The 18391-nt window shown below is 43.4% G+C and overlaps 2 protein-coding genes across 3 annotated transcripts; one reads left to right on the top strand and one right to left on the bottom strand.

Moving 5' to 3' along the window:
* Positions 1 to 6162: 6162 nt before the first annotated feature.
* LOC122684498 (heterogeneous nuclear ribonucleoprotein A3-like) lies at positions 6163 to 7710 on the top strand. Of its 2 annotated transcripts, XM_043888607.1 has the most exons (2): positions 6163 to 6199; positions 6269 to 7710. In XM_043888607.1, exons 1-2 carry the CDS (start codon positions 6194 to 6196, stop codon positions 7331 to 7333), a joined length of 1071 nt encoding a protein of 356 aa, XP_043744542.1. In that variant the 5' UTR covers positions 6163 to 6193; the 3' UTR covers positions 7334 to 7710. The 2 variants fall into 2 exon arrangements, with proteins under 2 accessions (XP_043744542.1, XP_043744541.1); XM_043888606.1 differs by having other exon boundaries at positions 6179 to 7710.
* A 4080-nt stretch (positions 7711 to 11790) lies between these two features.
* On the bottom strand, positions 11791 to 12579 carry LOC122684116 (spindlin-1-like). The gene has a single exon (XM_043887974.1). The coding sequence runs from the start codon at positions 12577 to 12579 to the stop codon at positions 11791 to 11793; it is 789 nt and encodes a 262-aa protein (XP_043743909.1).
* Between the last annotated feature and the right edge of the window lie 5812 nt (positions 12580 to 18391).

Here is an 18391-nt window from a genome sequence, read left to right as displayed (position 1 = left end):
TTTTTAACAAGACCGAAAATCTACATTTTTGGTGGCCTGATGGTTTGGGGGTTTTCCTCCCCAGTTTTCCCTTCCTAAAGCATTTCTCTCTCCCAAGAGAGGCAGGGCACATACAAAGCATAACAGAAGAGAGTTCTTATAATGGAACTCAAAGTGGGAAAAGGGAGGAAATGAGAGTGATAGAGACAGAGGGAAAGAGAGAGAATGAGGGGGCGGGGCTTTCAAGCACACTATTCTATCTCATATAACTAGAATCACATGACATACTGTCTGTTGTAACTGGCTTTTTTTTTTAAAAAATTGAGCATAATGGTTTTGCTGTTCATCCATGTCACAGTACATATATTTTACTCTTTTTTCCCCTGTTAAATTCTATTCCACTGTTCAGATACACAGGTAAATTGACTCTCTGTGACACCATAGACTCCAGCATGCTGGCTTTCCTGTCCTTCACTATCTCCTGGAGTTTGCTCAAACTCATGTCCATTGAGTGGTGGTGGTTTGGTCGCTAAGTCGTGTCCAACTCTTGCAATTCCATAGACTCTAGCCTGCCGGGCTCCTCTGTCTGTGGAATTCTCCAGGCAAGAATACTGGAGTAGGTTACCATTTCATTCTCCAGGGGATTGTCCCAACCCAGGAAAGGAATCCGAGTTTCCTGCATTGCAGGAAGATTCTTTATTGACTGAGCTACGAGGGAAGCCCACTGAGCAGGTGATGCTATCTAATCATCTAATCCTCTGCTGCCCCTTTCTCCTTTTGCCTTCAGTGTTTTCAGTATCAGCATCTTTTCCAGTGAATCAGCTCTTCACATCAGGTGGCCAAAGTATTGGAGCTTCAGCTTCAGCAACATATTACATGATTAATCAATCAGTTAACCCATTTATTATTTATGCATTGTCTACATCATGGAACCATGTCTAATGGATTCATTTCTCAATTCTTGTTAATCTAGATGTCTCTGGGGCCTTAACACTGTTATTAACTTAACTCGCTAAGGCTTTGGGTCAGGATCACTTTCTTTCAAGTACCTTCTTTTTGGTGGGGATGGGGTGTATATCCTTTTTTTTTTTTTAAATCTTTCCTACATTGTGAGCCTCTCTTGGTTTAATATTCAGAATTATTTTAAGTTATCGTATATTCCTTGATTCAGAAAAGTATTGCAGAATCAGTTTCCTCTTCGGTTTTCGTGTATACATTTGTGATCTTACAAGCCCTTCTTTTTTACTTATGTGTCTTTTGTACATTCAGGACATCTTTTCACATCTTAGTGTCATTTTGTCCTGTATCTGACTGCCAGGTGAGTCATCTTAAAACCCAGTTCTTATCATTTTATTTTCCTTCCCAGAAATCTTCAATGCTTTTCAATGGCTTACAGGAACAAGCTCAAACTCCTTATTCTTGCATTGACGAAATCATTTAATCAAGTCTCAACTTCCTTTTCCTGCCTTATCTCACTCTATTCTCCTAAAAAGTCTTACTCAGGTTAAGTTGATCTTCCTGTTGTTTATCACCACATTGCCTTTCATTTTCTTTAAAAATAAAGAATTTTAGCATGTTTTCTGCCTCTGTTTTTTATGTTTGCTCCATTTCCCCCCATCGTCCTTGAATGTTATCTGAATTCTAGCAATTTTTTCAGATGTAACTCCAGAAATCTTTTTTCCGTAAAACCCTCTATGGTCCCCTGCCTGCAGCCCTGGTTCATAAAGCAATCAGGTCCTCTTCACTCTGGGGCCCATGTTGCTTGCTGATCAGCCCGATTCTTTACTTCTTACAGCTGCTATTTATGTTTGTGTTTTCATGCCAGTTCTCCACAATGAGAGATCAGGAATGCATATCGCACTGTGCGTGTCTGTGTGGTTAGTCGCTTCAGCCGTGTCCAACTCTTTGCTACCTCATGGACCATACATAGCCTGCTGGGCTCCTCTGTTCCCAGGGTTCTCAGGCAAGAACTCTGGAGTGGGTTGCCATGCCCTCCTCCAGGGGATCTTCCCATCCCAGGGCTTAAATCCGTGACTCCTGTATTGCAGGTGCATTCCTCACACACTAAGTCCCCTGGGAAGCCTGTCTTACACTGTATATACCCCTCAGTACTGAAAATGCCTTGTGCGAAATTGCATGCATCAGACACAGGGTTTTCTCCATGTGGTGGAATTCTAGAGCTGGATGGAGATTTGGAGACCGGACAAGTTGGTTGATCGATTAATGGAGCCTGAGCTAAAGAACACTTTAAACTTTTGAACCTAGCTATATACTCAAAATAATCAATTTTGACTAAGTGGCTTTGTTAGTATGTATTATTGAGGTTGATTTATAAAGAAAGATGTATAGCGTGCATGAACAGTTTGATACAGAAGTATATCTAAGTGAAGTGAAGTGAAAGTCGCTCAGTCGTGTCCGACTCTTTGCGACCCCATGGACTGTAGCCCTCCAGGCTCCTCTGTCCATGGGATTTCCCAGGCAAGAATAGTGGAGTGGGTTGCCATTTCCTCCTCCAGGGAAGTATATCTAAGACACGGCTAAAATTAACCTGTGGAGAAATCTTTCCACAGTCTGATGGTCTTGTCAAAGTTTAAAGGTTCAGCTTCTGATTAAGACTAATGCTCCTGATTCTGTATTCAGTGAAACCTCAGACTCCATGATTTCTCATCGTGTTACCACATGCAGCACCATAATATACCAGCAGGTGGCGCTGCTTCTCTGCAGAAATTTTTTTTGATGGGTTCATCAGCCTCCATCACCGACATCGCTACTGCAAAGGCCAGACCCCAAGAAACTATTTGAATATTTTACCTTAGTGGAGGGGCTTCACTGGTGGCTCAGCAGTAGAGAATCTGCCTGCCAATGCAGGTGACACAGATTTGATCCCTGGGTTGGGAAGATGCTCTGGAGAAGGAAATGGCAACCCACTCCAGTATTCTTGCCTGGAAAATCCCATGGACAGGAGTTTTGCGGGCTACAGTCCGTTGGCTTGCAGAGAGTCAGACGTGACTCAGTGACCAAACAACAACCACCTTAGTGGAAATAGGGAATTGCTTCCATTTGTTATATAATCTCTTGATAAACAAGGGTATCAAAAAGCCAGATTTTAAAAAATGATTTTCATTTGAACATTTCTGACCTTGAAAGACCAGTTTCCTCATTATTATCCTCAAACACTTCAGGTCTTTCAGCTCTTATAACCAGTTGAGGAGACCGAGAGGACTTAAGAAGACCATCTAGGATCTTACGGCCCAGATCCTCTGGCCAGATCCTCACTCAGAGGCAAAGGCAGAGCCAGGAGGCAAACGCAGATCTCCTGTCAGTCACCTTTGCTGTTGCATCCTGTCCAGGCCATCAGCTATGCCTCACCACCAAGTGAAAAGTGACAGAGCCAATGTCCACTTCATGCTGAGGAGTTACCAGGGGAGGCCCCAAATAGGAGTGTGTGTGTCTCTGCGTGTGTGTGTGTGTGTGAGAGAGAGAAAGGATTCTGTGCAATAATTTTATTCCTCTCTTTGCAGCACCTTACCTGGGGTAAGCCCTCCTTTTTTTTGAATGAATGAAGGATGGAAGGAAATGAAGAAAGGAAGGAAGGAAAGCTACAGGAGAGGGAAGGGAGTGAAGGAAGAAAAGAACAGAAAGAAGCAAGGCGAAGGAAACAGGGAGAAGGAGGGGGCAGCCCAGAGACTTGTAGCATCGCTAACCACCCACCACGGCTGATAGATGTGGCGATGATTCACGCTTGTTTAGAGCACTCTGCAGAAATAGGATGGAGAACATTTTCTGGCCAACTGGGTTATTTTATTAGCTCTTATTTCATTCTGTTTTGCTGCGGGCAATAAATTAAAAGGTGAATTCAGCGGCGTGTAGATCTCAGGGACGATAAATCTCCACCGGCCGCTGGGTCACATCCCGCAGCCACAGCAGCCCTGAGGCCGTTCGCTGAGTCCCCTCTGCCCGCATCACGGACACTGCCCGTGCATGAGGCAGACGGGACATGGAAGTTTTAGGGACACGTCCATATTCAAAGTCAGAAGAATTCCAGGAAACCCAAACACATGGTTTTCTTAAATTCACGTCTTGCAGGAGAATTATGGCTCTCCATAGAAGCAGAGCATAGGAGCTGTGGCTCAAGACAGGAAACACAGCCTCTCCTACTTCTGACTCGAGCGCGAAGTATTCGCTTTGCTTTCTTGTGATTTATCTCATTCTAGAGGCAAAGCCTAAATGCCTCGAGTTTTATTTCTGTGATTTTTTTCCTTTAGACCCAGCCCCTCCTTAGGGATTTTATGTTTGATGATATAGAGCTCACTTGACCTGGTCAGCCATCAAAACTCATCTTTCTGTGTTCCATTCTTAATCTTGCTAGTTGACTAAACAGGTTAATCTGAAGTGATAATTCTTATCTTAGAGGACACATGTCATTTAAAAAACATTTTTATTGAAATATAGGTGGTTTAACATGTTAGTTTTGGGAACACACCAAAGTGATTTAGATTTTATATATATATGTATATATATATATATATATAAACTGAATCAATTATGTATAATCAGTTATACATAAGTGAATCAGTTAATATTATTTTTCAGATTCTTTTCCATTACAGGTTATTACAAGATAATTGAATGCAGTTGCCTGTGTTGTACTTTGTTATCCACTCTACATATAGTAGTGTGTATATTTTAACACCAAACTCCTAATTTATCCTCCTTTTTGTTTTCCCTATGGTAACCATAAGTTTGTTTTCTATGCTTTTGAGTCTGTTTTGTCACTAAGTTCATTTGTATCATTTTTTAAGTTTCCACATATAAGCGATATCATATGACATTTGTCTTTCTCCATTGGACTTACTTCACTTAATATGACAATCTGTTCACTCAATATGATAATGTGACTTGCTAGGTGCTATGTTGTCACGGGCCAAGTCACAAAGAGCATGGGAAGGTGTGTCGTGATTTGCCAGGCGCTATGTTGTCATGGAGACCAACCTAGACAGCATATTAAAGAACAAAGACATTACTTTGCCAACAAAAGTCCATCTAGTCAAAGCTACGGTGTTTCCTATGGTCATGTGTGGATGTTAGAGTTGGACTATAAAGAAAGCTGAGTGCTGAAGAATTGATGCTTTTGAACTCTGGTGTTGGAGAAAACTCTTGGGAGTCCCTTGGACTGCAAGGAGATCAAACCAGTTCATCCTAAAGGAAATCATTCCTGACTATTCATTGGAAGGACTGATGCTGAGGCTGAAACCCCAGTACTTTGGCCATCTGATGCGAAGAACTGACTCACTGGAAAAGACCCTGATGCTGGGAAAGATTGAAGGCAAGAGGAGAAGGGGACGACAGAGGATGAGATGGTTGGATGGCATCACCAACTCGATGGACATGAATTTGAGCAGGCTCCATAAGTTGGTGATGGACAGGGAAGCCTGTGTGCTGCCTTCTATCGGGTCGCAGAGTCAGACAAGGACTGAGCGACTGAAGTGAACTGAACTGATGTTGTCATGGACCAAGTCACAAGGCCATGGGAAGGCGTGTCTGTGTCTTTAGAGAAGACACAGGCGAGGGGTCTGTGTCTTTAGAGAAGACACAGGCGAGGGGTCTGTGTCTTTGCCTCTGCATGATGACATGCAGCGGGCCGAGTGCTGCAGGAGATCTGTGGGAGCTGGCAGGGGAGAGGGTGGTATTCAGGGTTGGTAAAAAGACAGACTGCAGCCAGCGGCAGCTGCCCAGGCTGAGGGACAGAGACCGGAAGGAATCAAAAGTGACTTCTAGTTTTATTGTAGAAACTCAGTAGGTAGAATCAAGTGTACAAGCGAGTGTAGTCACAGGACAGCCACAGTTACGCAAAAGTGTGTGTATAAGAAAATCTGAGTGTGCTGAGGAATGAGGATGGTATATTTTCAGTGTAGGGGATGAAGGACTTTGAGCCCAAAGACAGGCAAGCTTCAGGTAACCTCACTGTTACCAAGGAGTACAATACATGCTACAACTTTCAGTTTTTTTTTTTTTTCTGGCACACATAGGGTTTATTTGAAACATCTTAAGGACAGAGCTTCACCATAATTATAAAAATGACATACAGAATCAACAGATTTATACTGCTTATACTTCTAAATGCAGAGACCACGGAACCATCTACACAATGTCTAAAATTAAAATAAAATTTAGATATTGAACTCGAGTTGGAAGAGGCGAGTCCGGTCTCAAAATGGAGGTAAAACCGCCGCCCGGTCGCCCCCAGCTCGACTCCGGCCGTCGCCGCCGCCGCCGCGGGGGGGAGGAGGGTCACGATCCCAAGGAAGCAGAGCAGTTGAGAAAGCTGTTTATCGGTGGTCTGAGCTTTGAAACTACAGATGATAGCTTAAGGGAACATTTTGAGAAATGGGGCACACTTACAGATTGTGTGGTGATGAGAGACCCCCAAACAAAACGTTCCAGGGGCTTTGGTTTTGTGACTTACTCTTGTGTTGAAGAAGCGGATGCAGCAATGTTAGCGCGACCACACGAGGTTGATGGGCGTGCAGTGGAGCCAAAGAGAGCTGTTTCTAGAGAGGATTCTGTAAAGCCTGGTGCCCATCTAACAGGGAAGAAAATTTTTGCTGGTGGTATTAAAGAAGATACAGAAGAATATAATTTGAGAGACTACTTTGAAAAGTATGGCAAGATTGAAACCATAGAAGTTATGGAAGACAGGCAGAGTGGAAAAAAGAGAGGATTTGCTTTTGTAACTTTTGATGATCATGATACAGTTGATAAAATTGTTGTTCAGAAATACCACACTATTAATGGGCGTAATTGTGAAGTGAAAAAGGCCCTTTCTAAACAAGAGATGCAATCTGCTGGATCACAAAGAGGTCGTAGAGGTGGATCTGGCAACTTTATGGGTCATGGAGGAAACTTTGGAGGTGGTGAAGGTAACTTTGGCCGTGGTGGAAACTTTGGTGGAAGAGGAGGCTATGGTGGAGGAGGTGGTGGCAGCCGAGGGAGTTACGGAGGAGGTGATGGTGGATACAATGGATGTGGAGGTGATGGTGGCAACTATGGCGGTGGTCCTGGTTATAGGAGTAGAGGAGGTTACCGTGGTGGTGGGCCAGGATATGGAAACCAAGGTGGTGGATATGGTGGCGGTGGTGGAGGATATGATGGCTACAATGAAGGAGGAAATTTTGGAGGTAACTATGGTGGTGGTGGAAACTATAATGATTTTGGAAATTATAGTGGACAACAGCAATCAAATTATGGACCCATGAAAGGGGGTAGTTTTGGTGGAAGAAGCTCGGGCAGTCCCTATGGTGGTGGTTATGGATCTGGTGGTGGAAGTGGTGGATATGGTAGCAGAAGGTTCTAAAAACTCAGAAGAAAAGGGCTACAGTTCTTAGCAGGAGAGAGAGCGAGGAGGTGTCAGGAAAGCTGCAGGTTACTTTGAGACAGTCATCCCAAATGCGTTAGAGGAACTGTAAAAATCTGCCACAGAAGGAACGATGATCCGTAGTCAGAAAAGTTACTGCAGCTTAAACAGGAAACCCTTCTTGTTCAGGACTGCCATAGCCACAGTTTGCAAAAAGTGCAGCTATTGATTAATGCAATGTAGTGTCAATTAGATGTACATTCCTGAGGTCTTTTATCTGTTGTAGCTTTGTCTTTTTCTTTTTCTTTTCATTACATCAGGTATATTGCCCTGTAAATTGTGGTAGTGGTACCAGGAATAAAAAATTAAGGAATTTTTAACTTTAAAAAATAAATAAATAAATAAATAAATAAAATTTAAAAACGAATTCAAGCTTGAAAGATGGTCATTTACCTAATCTTAAAATGCAGGCACAAAGACCTCTTGAACTATACACATTCAAACTGTACTCATGACGGAAAACACAAAAACTGCAGCAGTTCCAAAAAACCACAGGCATATTGGCCATAATTATTTTCTGTTATAATCATTGTTCCTATATTTTTGAGAACTTTTATGTTTTTAAAGAAAGACTAGTAACTTAGGAATGTTTTTAGGCACTACAATTTATGACCATCAGAATAGTCTTCTAATGGGCCCACAGCATTCAGAGATTCAAGCTAAAGACACTTCGGGGTTTGGCATGTAAAACAGTCATTCAGTCAGGTCAGTCACCCAGTTGTGTCTGACGCTTTGTGACCTCATAGACTGCAGCACGCCAGGCTTGCTTGTGCATCACCAACTCCCAGAGCTTGCTCAAACTCATGTCCATTCAGTTGGTGATGCCATCCAACCATCTCATCCTCTGTCGTCCCCTTCTCCTCCTGCTTTCAATCTTTCCCAGCATCGGGGTCTTTTCCAGTGAGTCAGTTCTTCGCATCAGGGGGCCAAAGTATTGGAGTTTCAGTCTCAGCATCAGTCCTTCCAATGAATATTCAGGACTGATTTCCTTTAGAGTTGATTGGTTTGATCTCCTTGCAGTCCAAGGAACTCTCAAGAGTCTTCTCCAACACCACAGTTCAAAAGCATTAATTCTTCAGCACTCAGCTTTCTTTATAGTCCAACTCTCACATCCATATAAGACCATTAGAAAAACCATCGCTTTGACTACATGGACCTTTGTTGGTAATGTAATGTCTCTGCTTTTTAATATGGTGTCTAGGTTGGTCATAGATTTTCTTCCAAGGAACAAGTGTCTTTTAATTCCACGGCTGCAGTTACCATCTGCAGCGATTTTGGAGCCCCGCAAAATAAAGTCAGCCACTGTTTCCGTTGTATCTCCACCTACTGCCATGAAGTGATGGGACCGGACACCATGATCTTAGCTTTCTGAATGTTGAGCTTTAAGCCAACTTTTTCACTCTCCTCTTTCACTTTCATCAAGAGGCTCTTTAGTTCTTCTCCGCTTTCTGCCATAAGGGTGGTGTCATCTGCGTATCTCAGGTTATTGATATTTCTCCCGGCAATCTTGATTCCAGCTTGTGCTTTATCCAGCCTGGCATTTTACAATTACTGTAAAACAGTAATAGGAATGAACTCTGGTTGAGAAGTGACTGTGATTGTTCTCAGAATTTGCAGTCCCTTCACATACTGCATGGCATATACAACTGGAAAACCACCTTCTGTTGGCACTGTTTGCTTCAGGAGTGCATTTTATCTTACAACCACTAAAACTGCACAGTAGGCAAATAGAAAACTGAAAACAGAGAAACAAAAACGCAAAATAAAAAACCCTAAATATCTTTAACATGTAATTTTAGTTAGTTACATTGAACATTCTACTTGGAATAGCATGCAAAAAAGGATGGTCTGCTTTTAAGGTTTTCCTTTGAAGATTTACGAGCACCCAGACATCACAGACAGGCGTGCACACACACAACACAACAATACTCTAGCAGGTCAATGAGAAAGGCCAATAAATTTTTTACAGAGATTCTTCTATACAGAGTTGTCTTTTGTTAAGTCCCATGATGATAATGTTGGAAATTCACATTGGATTCCAAGAACAAGAAACCAATGTTTAGATATCACAAAAAGGCAAGCCATGCATGCAGATCTGAAACACAAGCCTAAATGAAGCCTGAAATACTCGGCTGTGGAGCAGAGTTAGTCATGGAGTCAGGAAGTGTGGTTTAATCCACCAAAAGAATAAAAGGTGGGGAAAAAATGGAAAAACAACACCCTCCTTCCTCTTCCTTTACCCTAAAGGCAAGAAAAGGAACAAAGATTAAAATAATGATAATAATAATCACATGTCACATTTGAGAGACTGGCCAATAACAAGGTATTGAAGTTGATAAAGGTACTTGCAGAAAAACCACAGTTCAAGTCATTCAGTGATGAGATGTTCTAACTGATCCAACTTTCTGGGTGCTTCCAAAGAACTTGATTTTTCATCCTGAAGTCACTGTATGGTGTTTGTGTAGTGAACGCAGGACACTCACTCCCTGGGTCATGTGTCTACTTGGGCTCCGGGAGCCAGGTTCAGCCTTGAGATTCACATGGAGGGGTTATTACAAGGGCCACCAGGAAAGCAGATGACACAGGTGCAGCGTGACCTTGTTCAAGCGGGGAGGAGCATCTCAGACCTGGGTGGGATTCTCACTGCATGGAGAAGCTCTCCCCTGGCTGAAACCCGGGAGGCGCTGGGCACACTGCAGAAAATGGGGTGCTGTATTTACGGGGTGCAAGGGGTTACCAGCCAGAAGCTCAAGACACAGCTTTCCTGCAGGAAGAAATGTGCATCATGCCAACCATTCACAGCCAGGCCTTGAAACTACACAATCTCTAACACCAAGAACAGCCACAGTGGAGGTTGTAGGGACCTCTGATATTTGATTAAGAGCCTAGGTAGGCATTTCACCTTCCAACCAAATCTCAGGTCGGATTTCTAATCGCCCCAGGAGACTGGTTCCACATACTGCCTTTCTCTTAGCTTTCAAAATGCCAGGGCTCCTCCGAAACAAAGTGACAGATGGCCATTTCGCTGCAAGACCAACCACTTTTGCAGTTCTATTTTGGTTAAAACAACCTTGCAGAGTAAGCCACATAAAGAGCCTGTGGCTGGAGGCTGGTGTCAGTTACACCCATGAGCCGGCGCAGGTGACTGACCCTGCATGCCAGGGTCCACTCTGTGGGATGAATCCACATCAGCTGCATGGAGGCTGCAAGAGGGTGCAGCGCCACTGAGATATCAGAGGGCTTCTGCTGTCGCTTGCCCAGACACTCTTTGTCGGGACAAGCCCAGGAGAAAAAGCTTTCTGACCATAATCATACCATCAGTAAAATAGGAATAAAAACAAAAGGTGTCCCAGAGGATGTGTTAAAAAGCAACAAAACTATTCTTAAGGTTGCATTTCTAATATTTGTGTTCTCCCAGGAACTTACCACATACACACAAACCACTGATGTACTACTGAATTTTAAATCATGTGCTAAAATCCAAATTACTGATTTGTACAAATAATGGACGAAAAGTACTGACCAAAATACACCTGTGTTACACTGTGTGGACCAAATTAAACCACCTGGACTTTGACCCCCAACCCCCCAAAAAAGTAAAATATAAAAGAAAAAAATGTAACCAAAAATGTAAATAAACATTTTGCAAAGCTTAGAATCAAAGTCAACATTTTACCCAGATTTCTAATGGTTAAATTCTAATGTGGGTCATTAATGGCTCACAATTTAATCTTGTTTGGACTTTCAGACCGAAAAGGTGCATTGCACTTTTGACTTTCCAAACAATTGAATGTCCCGATGGGCTTTCTGTGCCCAAATTTAATTTTAAACAAGCAGCAGTCATATGCCAAATATGATTGACTTCCTTAAAAAATTCCTGTTGAATTGGAGGAAATTATTTAACCCCGACTCCAATCCATAAAGGACTGCCAATGAAGTGTGTGTGTATGTGTGTGTATACCGATCTGTGCCTGCACATATATATGTATCACACAATAGAGAGGTATCTGTGGATATCTGTGCAGAGATACAGAGAGGCAGAAACACCGCGTTGTGCTTGTATTGTGACAACACAGAAAAACAATGTTAGGAGTGAAGGGAAAGCAGATAAAACCTTTTAGTTTTATGTAACTATGAGACTAGCTTAACTTTTTACCAAACTTGTCTATAACTCCCCTCCAAACAGACAGACTTCTTTTAAGTGGAAAGGGTTCTTTACAAATAATACACTGTTTTCGCAGACATCTATACTATTCTGAACAAAATCAATTCTGCTGGCAAATTGTGGGTTCACAGGGACATTTAAGCTCTCATTAAAATGGAAAGCAGTCAAACCTTTACATCTACAGATTACACATTTAATAGTTTCACAAATCTGGCCAAATTAGTGAAGACATCTAGAATGCTTTCACCACATTGTAGACATAAATATGGAAATCATCATCAAATTTGATGAAGCAGATAGAGGGTTTGACCTCTATTTGATGGATGATCATGCCATTCCTTTCAGAGCCATCTTGTTTGGCGTATTCCACTCGTTTGCCAACCAAGAAGTCTACCACGTCTCCTTGTTCCCTTTGTATTGGAAGTGAATCAATAGAATAAGGCATAATGTGAAGGTCACCTTTTTTATAATCATCTAAGAGCTGGTACATATACAAGATAGGATCTTTTTCGTAGGTGATATAAAACCACGTGTTCATTACAGGGACGGGTGCTAGGATCATTCCCCTCCACTCATCTTTAGAGCCATCCTCCGATTCAAACAGGTGCTTCACTGCTTTGCTAATCATCATGTCCGTTAGGTGTGCATCACAGATTTGAGATGTTGCAACTCTATCAGGGAGGACTTCCAGTGCAGAAATTCTTTCATCTTTATTAAGTTCTAGTCCATAGACACAGTCAAATCCATCGTATTTTATAAGATACAAAGAGGGATTTATAGGCACCTGGCCCACAATGGTTCCATTCCAGTGGGTGATAGGGCTGTTACCTTCTTTCCACCCATGGCGAATCCTGCAGCCTATGATGCTCTGTTCCGGCTGAGAAACAAGTGAGCTGGGTCCCACTCTGCTCTGATGTTTTGCGTGAGTCATTCTTTTCTTCATTATGCTAGCAGATACACCAGTGATACCTGCATCAGCTCTGGACCACTGGTCAGCTGTCTTCCTTAATGAAGTCTTCATTCATCTGAAGTTACGTGAACAGTGGAACTGCCGGATGAGGATCAAAGTTCAAGATTCTCCAATGTGAAACCTTCCACGGAATTTCAGTGTTCTTATTAATCCATCACTCAAGTGCTTCTTTTACAAGTTCAGCAAAAGCTCGAAATCTTAAGTACTTTGCGAGGCCACGGAGGCCAACGTCCACAGCCTGAGGTTCTGAGGCTCGCTCCCAGCACTGGCGACCCAGGAAAGGACACAGCCCCGCCCAGCCCCGCCCAGCCCCGCCCATGGCCCCGCCCATGGCCCCGCCCGACCCCGCCCACGGCCCCGCCCACGGCCCCGCCCGGCCCCGCCCAGCCCCACCCAGCCCCGCCCAATCCCTGAACACAGCCCCACCCCAGCCCTGCCCCCAGCCTTTTGGCGCCTGCTCACGGAGGGCACCTGTGCACTGAGGCCCCCTGGCTGTGCCTGCCTTTGTTGATTGGGTGCCAAAATCTTTATTTATCGTTGCAAAATTGCAATTATTAAAACGGTGTGCTTGGTTTTCTTTTGATCCTATAGGAGGTCGAGTATGCACAGTTCTTGCATTTCAAGCTCTTCTGATTAAGGAAAACTGTACAGACGGAGATCATGGATCACACGGAGCTGCAACACTGAATAATAGGATATGTGAGTCGCCTATCAGTATCCTTACTCTGTCCTTGGCATCATCCATCCCTGGGCCCTGGGCTCACAAACATGCTGTCCTGCTGCTCGAATACATAATTCACCCGCGCTTGTCAGTGGCTAGAAAATGATGTCACCTGCTTTGTTCTCCGGAGAAGGCAATGGCAACCCACTCCAGTACTCTTGCCTGGAAAATCCCACGGGCGGAGGAGCCTGGTAGGCTGCAGTCCATGGGGTCGCAAAGAGTCGGACACGACTGAGCGACTTCACTTTCACTTTTCACTTTCCTGCATTGGAGAAGGAAATGGCAACCCACTCCAGTGTTCTTGCCTGGAGAATCCCAGGGATGGCGGAGCCTGGTGGGCTGCTGTCCATGGGGTCGCACAGAGCCGGACATGACTGAAACGACTTAGCAGCAGCAGCAGTTTTGTTCTCCACAAGAAAACTCAGTTCAGTTCAGTTCAGTCACTCCATGTGTCCAACTCTTTGTGACCCCATGGACTGAAGCAGGCCAGGCTTCCCTGTCCATCATCAAGTCCCAGAGCTTGCTCAAACTCATGTCCATCCAGTCTGTGATGCCATCCAACCATCTCATTCTCTGTCGTCCCCTTCTCCTCCCACCTTCAATCTTTCCCAGCATCAGGGTCTTTTCCAGTCAGTCAGTTCTTTGCATCAGGGGGCCAAAGTATTGGAGCTTCAGGTTCAACATCAGTCCTTCTAGTGAATATTCAGGACTGATTTCCTTTAGGGTTGACTGGTTTGATCTCCTTGCAGTCCAGGGGACTTTCAAGAGTCTTCTCCAACACCACAGTTCAAATGCATCAATTCTTCAGTGCTCACCTTTCTTTATAGTCCAACTCTCACATCCATACATATCTACTGGTAAAACCATAGCTTTGACTATACAGAACTTTGTTGGCAAAGTAATGTCTGCTTTTTACTATGGGGTTTAGGTTTGTCATAGCTTTTCTTCCAAGGAGCAAGCATCTTTTAATTTCATGGCTGCAGTCACCATCTGCAATGATTTTGGAGCCCAAGAAAATAAAGTCTGTCACTGTTTCCATTGTTTCTTCATCTATTTGCCATGGAGTGATGGGACTGGATGCCATCCATGATCTTAGTTTTCTGAATGTTGAGTTTTAAGCCAACTTTTTCACTCTTTTCTTTCACTTTCATCAAGAGGCTCTTTAGTTCCTCTTCACTTTTTGCCATAAGAGTGGTATCATCTGTATATCTGATGTTATTAATATTTCTCCCAGAAATATTGATTTCAGCTTGCAGTTCATCCAGCCCAGCATTTAGCATGATGTGTTCTGCATATGAGTTAAATAAGCTGGATGACAATACAGTCTTGACGTACTCCTTCCCCGATTTGGAACCAGTCTGTTGTTCCATGTCTGATTCTAACTATTGCTTCTTGACCTGCATACAGATTTCTCAGGAGGCAGGCAAAGTGGTCTGATATTACCATCTCTTGAAGAGTTTTCCACAGTTTTTTGTGATCTATACAGTCTAAGGCTTTGGCCCTTACAGTCATTTGGGAGCTGAGAGAACTATATTTGAAGGTGTTTGCAGCACTGTCAAAACTTCCGTCTCGATTTGACCTTCTCTGTGCCATGTATGTAGAAGCCATGAACTTAATAGTCTGTTAGTATTATGACTCAAAGAAATAAAAAAGAACAAGAAAATTAAGTATTCAGTGTTCCCCAAATGGCTTTCTACTTGACTTTGGACACCAGAGATGGGAGTTTTTTAGCTGTTCTGTAAAACTCGCGATATGAAGCTCATTAAACCCAATCCAGAGTGATGGGAATCTTCAAAGTATCTCTACAGAAACTCATTCTGAGACTTCTTAATGATGATAAAGAAGTCAAAGTAACATGCCCAGGGTTGTGCTCCTTTTTCAAAGTGTCCATAACTTTGAAGAAAGAATAATATATTATTTGGAAGGAATGTAGAATAATCATGAGTGTTTAGGAATAGCCCATGCCTTTGAAACTACTCCATGAAAAGAGTTCTGTGATTTCATCAGTTTGGGAGATCACTCTCAATACTTTCTTTTCCTTATGGGGTGACATTGACATCTGATGAGTTCTGAGAATTTCTGCAGTAAAGAACCCCTGGAAAACTTCAGATTAAACAAACAAGCACAACAAACAAAAAGATATCTAATGGTGAGTGTTTCAGTTATCTGCTCTGTGAGTGTGTCATACCATCTTTCTCTTCTATCTCCTCTACAAAACCTTTACTAAAACTTTGAGGTGAAGAGGGTGAGTTCATGTTTTGGGTGAATGTGAAGAAGAGGTTGGGTGTATGACAAAAGGAAAGACTGTCTTTGGGTGATAACTTACATATGGGTTCCATGGACAATGCAGAGTAACAAGATGGGTAAAACTCAACATTCAGAAAACTAAGATCATGGCATCTGGGCCCATCACTTCATGGGAAATAGATGGGGAAACAGTGGAACCAGTGGCTGACTTTATTTTTATGGGCTCCAAAATCACTGCAGGTGGTGATTGCAGCTATGAAATTAAAAGAAGCTTACTCCCTTGGAAGGAAAGTTACGACCAACCTAGACAGCATATTATAAAGCAGAGACATTACTTTGTCAACAAAGGTCTGTCTAGTCAAAGCTATGGTTTTTCCAGTAGTCATGTATGGATGTGAGAGTTGGACTCTAAAGAAAGCTGAGCACAGAAGAATTGATGCTTTTGAACTGTGGTGTTGCAGAAGACTCTTGAGAGTCCCTTGGACTGCAAGGAGATCCAACCAGTCCATCCTAAAGGAGATTAGTCCTGGGTGTTCATTAGATGGACTGATGTTGAAGCTGAAACTCCAATACTTTGGCCGCCTGATGAGAAGAGTTAACTCATTTGAAAAGACCCTGATGCTGGGAAAGATTGAGGGCAGAAGGAGAAGGGGATGACATAGGATGAGATGGTTGGATGGCATCACAGACTCAATGAACATGGGTTTGGGTGAACTCCGAGAGGTGGTAATGGACAGGGAGGCCTGGTGTGCGGCGGTTCATGGGGTTGCAAAGAGTCAGACATGACTGAGCAACTGAACTGAACTTAACTGACATATGGGTTCCGTGGACAATGCAGAGTAAACAAGGTGGGTAAATAGAGATACTGTGGGATTTTGGAGGAGGGACATGCAACTCAGATAGGAGGAGGTTGGAGAAGGCTTCCAGGACTGTGAAAGCTGAGTTGAAACTTGAAGGGTGAATGGGAGTGAACCAAGTGTTCCAGTTATCATTACTATGTAACAAATTACCTCAAAAGTTAAAGTCTTAAAACAACCATTTCATTTTGCTCACAACTGGGAAGGTCAGGAAATCAGCAGCGACTTTTTTTTTTAACTCTTTAAATTTTATTTTTTTGGCCACACTACATGGCATGAGGGGTCTTCCCACACCAGGGATCAAACTTCTGCCCCCTGCACTGGGAGTGTGGCATCTTAACCACTGGACCACCAGGGGAGGGTTTTGGTTGGGCATTTCTAACTTGGAGGTTCACTTGTGTTTGCAGCCAGATAACAACTGGGCTGCAGTCACCTGAAGGCTACTGCCTTAGTTTTCCAGGGTTTCTGTAACAATGTATCACAAACTAGGCGCTTCAAAGGACAGAGATTTATTGCTCACCAATTTGGAGCCAGAAGTCCAAAATCAAGGTGTCAGCAGGGCTGTACTCTGCCTGAAGACTCTAAAAGCAGATCATTCCCTGCTTGTTCCTTGCTTCCTGTGGTGGTTCAGTTGCTAAGTCACATCTGACTCTTTTGCAATCCCATGTGGCCCACCAGGCTCCTCTGTCCATGGGATTTCCCAGGCAAGAATCTGTAGTGGGTTGCCATTACCTTCTCCAGGGGATCTTCCCAACCCAGGGATCGAAACCTGGTCTCCTGCATTGCAAGCGGTCTTTTGCATGGCAGGCAGATTCTTCACCGACTCCTCGGTGGTTGCCGGTATTCTTCCCCTCACAGGTGAATCCCGTCCATCTCTGCCTTTCTTCTCAGGTGACCTCCCTGTCTGTCTCTTCGCAGGGTAGGCTGCTTCTTCTGTTTGTCCCTGTGTCCGTATTTCCTGCTTCTAGTAAAGACACCAGTTATTAGATTAGGAACCCCTCTGGTCTACAGCCACAGCACCCTGAACATGCCCAATCTCATCTGATTTCGAAAGTTAAGCAGGGTCAGGCCTGGTTAGTACTTGGATGCTCCCATCTGGTTGAACCCATCTGGATGAACCCATTCTAGTTCAGTATGACTTCCTCTTAACTTGGCTACGTCTGCAAAGACCATCTTTGCAAATATGGTTGCATTCACAAGTTCCAGAGGTTAGGACTTGACATTCATTTTGGAGGGGCACTATTCACCTCATACTAGCTGGTTGAGGCTGAATGTCTATGATGTCTCACTCACCTGTCTGGCTGTCGAGGCTGGTTGTCAGATAGGAACTCAGCCGGACTGTTGACCAAAGCCCCTAAGTATGGTGGTCTGGGAGAAGCTGCACTTCTTACTTGGTGGTTGGTACCCCTACCCCCACCCTCTCCCTCAGCAGACATCCTGAGAACTGGGAGGATGCTTCATGGCCTTTTCTGGCCTCGCCTCAGAAATCATATAGCATCACCTGTGTCATACTCAATTGGCTGAAGCAGTCACAGGCTGTGACTCCCAGTTGGAGGCGTGTGAAAGAATTTGAGAGTATGGGATCATTGGTTCTCTGAAATTGAATGTTCGATGTTCTTATAAATGAAAAGGAATAAACAAAACAGTTAAAAGTCTTCAAAAGCCTATGACTGTTCATAGGCTATTACCCACACCCCACGGACAAAAAGAGCGCCAGGAAAACAGCGGAAGAAGACAAGGAGTGATAAAGATAAAGATAAACTAGGAGTGGAGCCCACCCCTCCACAAACAGCTTTCTTTTTTAAATTTATTTTTAATTGGAGGATAATTGCATTACAATGTTGTGTTGGTTGCTGCTGTACACCAATGTGAATCAGCTATAGATATACATATATCCCTTTCGAGTAAATAGCTTTTCATTTGCACTGTTCTCAGGTAAGCATTTACGTATGCCAGTGCTAAGACCCTGGCTGATACAGACTCATGGATCAGAGCATGTTTGCTCTCTTGTATTAGATGTTTAAAACAGTATCATGTA

This window comes from Cervus elaphus, chromosome 26, assembly GCF_910594005.1.
Source record: "Cervus elaphus chromosome 26, mCerEla1.1, whole genome shotgun sequence".
Lineage (NCBI taxonomy): Eukaryota > Metazoa > Chordata > Mammalia > Artiodactyla > Cervidae > Cervus > Cervus elaphus.
Note: the sequence above shows the minus strand (reverse complement) of the source record. Positions and strands in the feature narration are given on the sequence as shown.

What these genes read in the sequence shown, in the direction of transcription:
- LOC122684116 (XM_043887974.1), bottom strand. Translation starts at nt 12,579, where the DNA reads ATGAAGACTTCATTAAGGAAGACAGCTGACCAGTGGTCCAGAGCTGAT.
- LOC122684498 (XM_043888606.1), top strand. Translation starts at nt 6,194, where the DNA reads ATGGAGGTAAAACCGCCGCCCGGTCGCCCCCAGCTCGACTCCGGCCGT.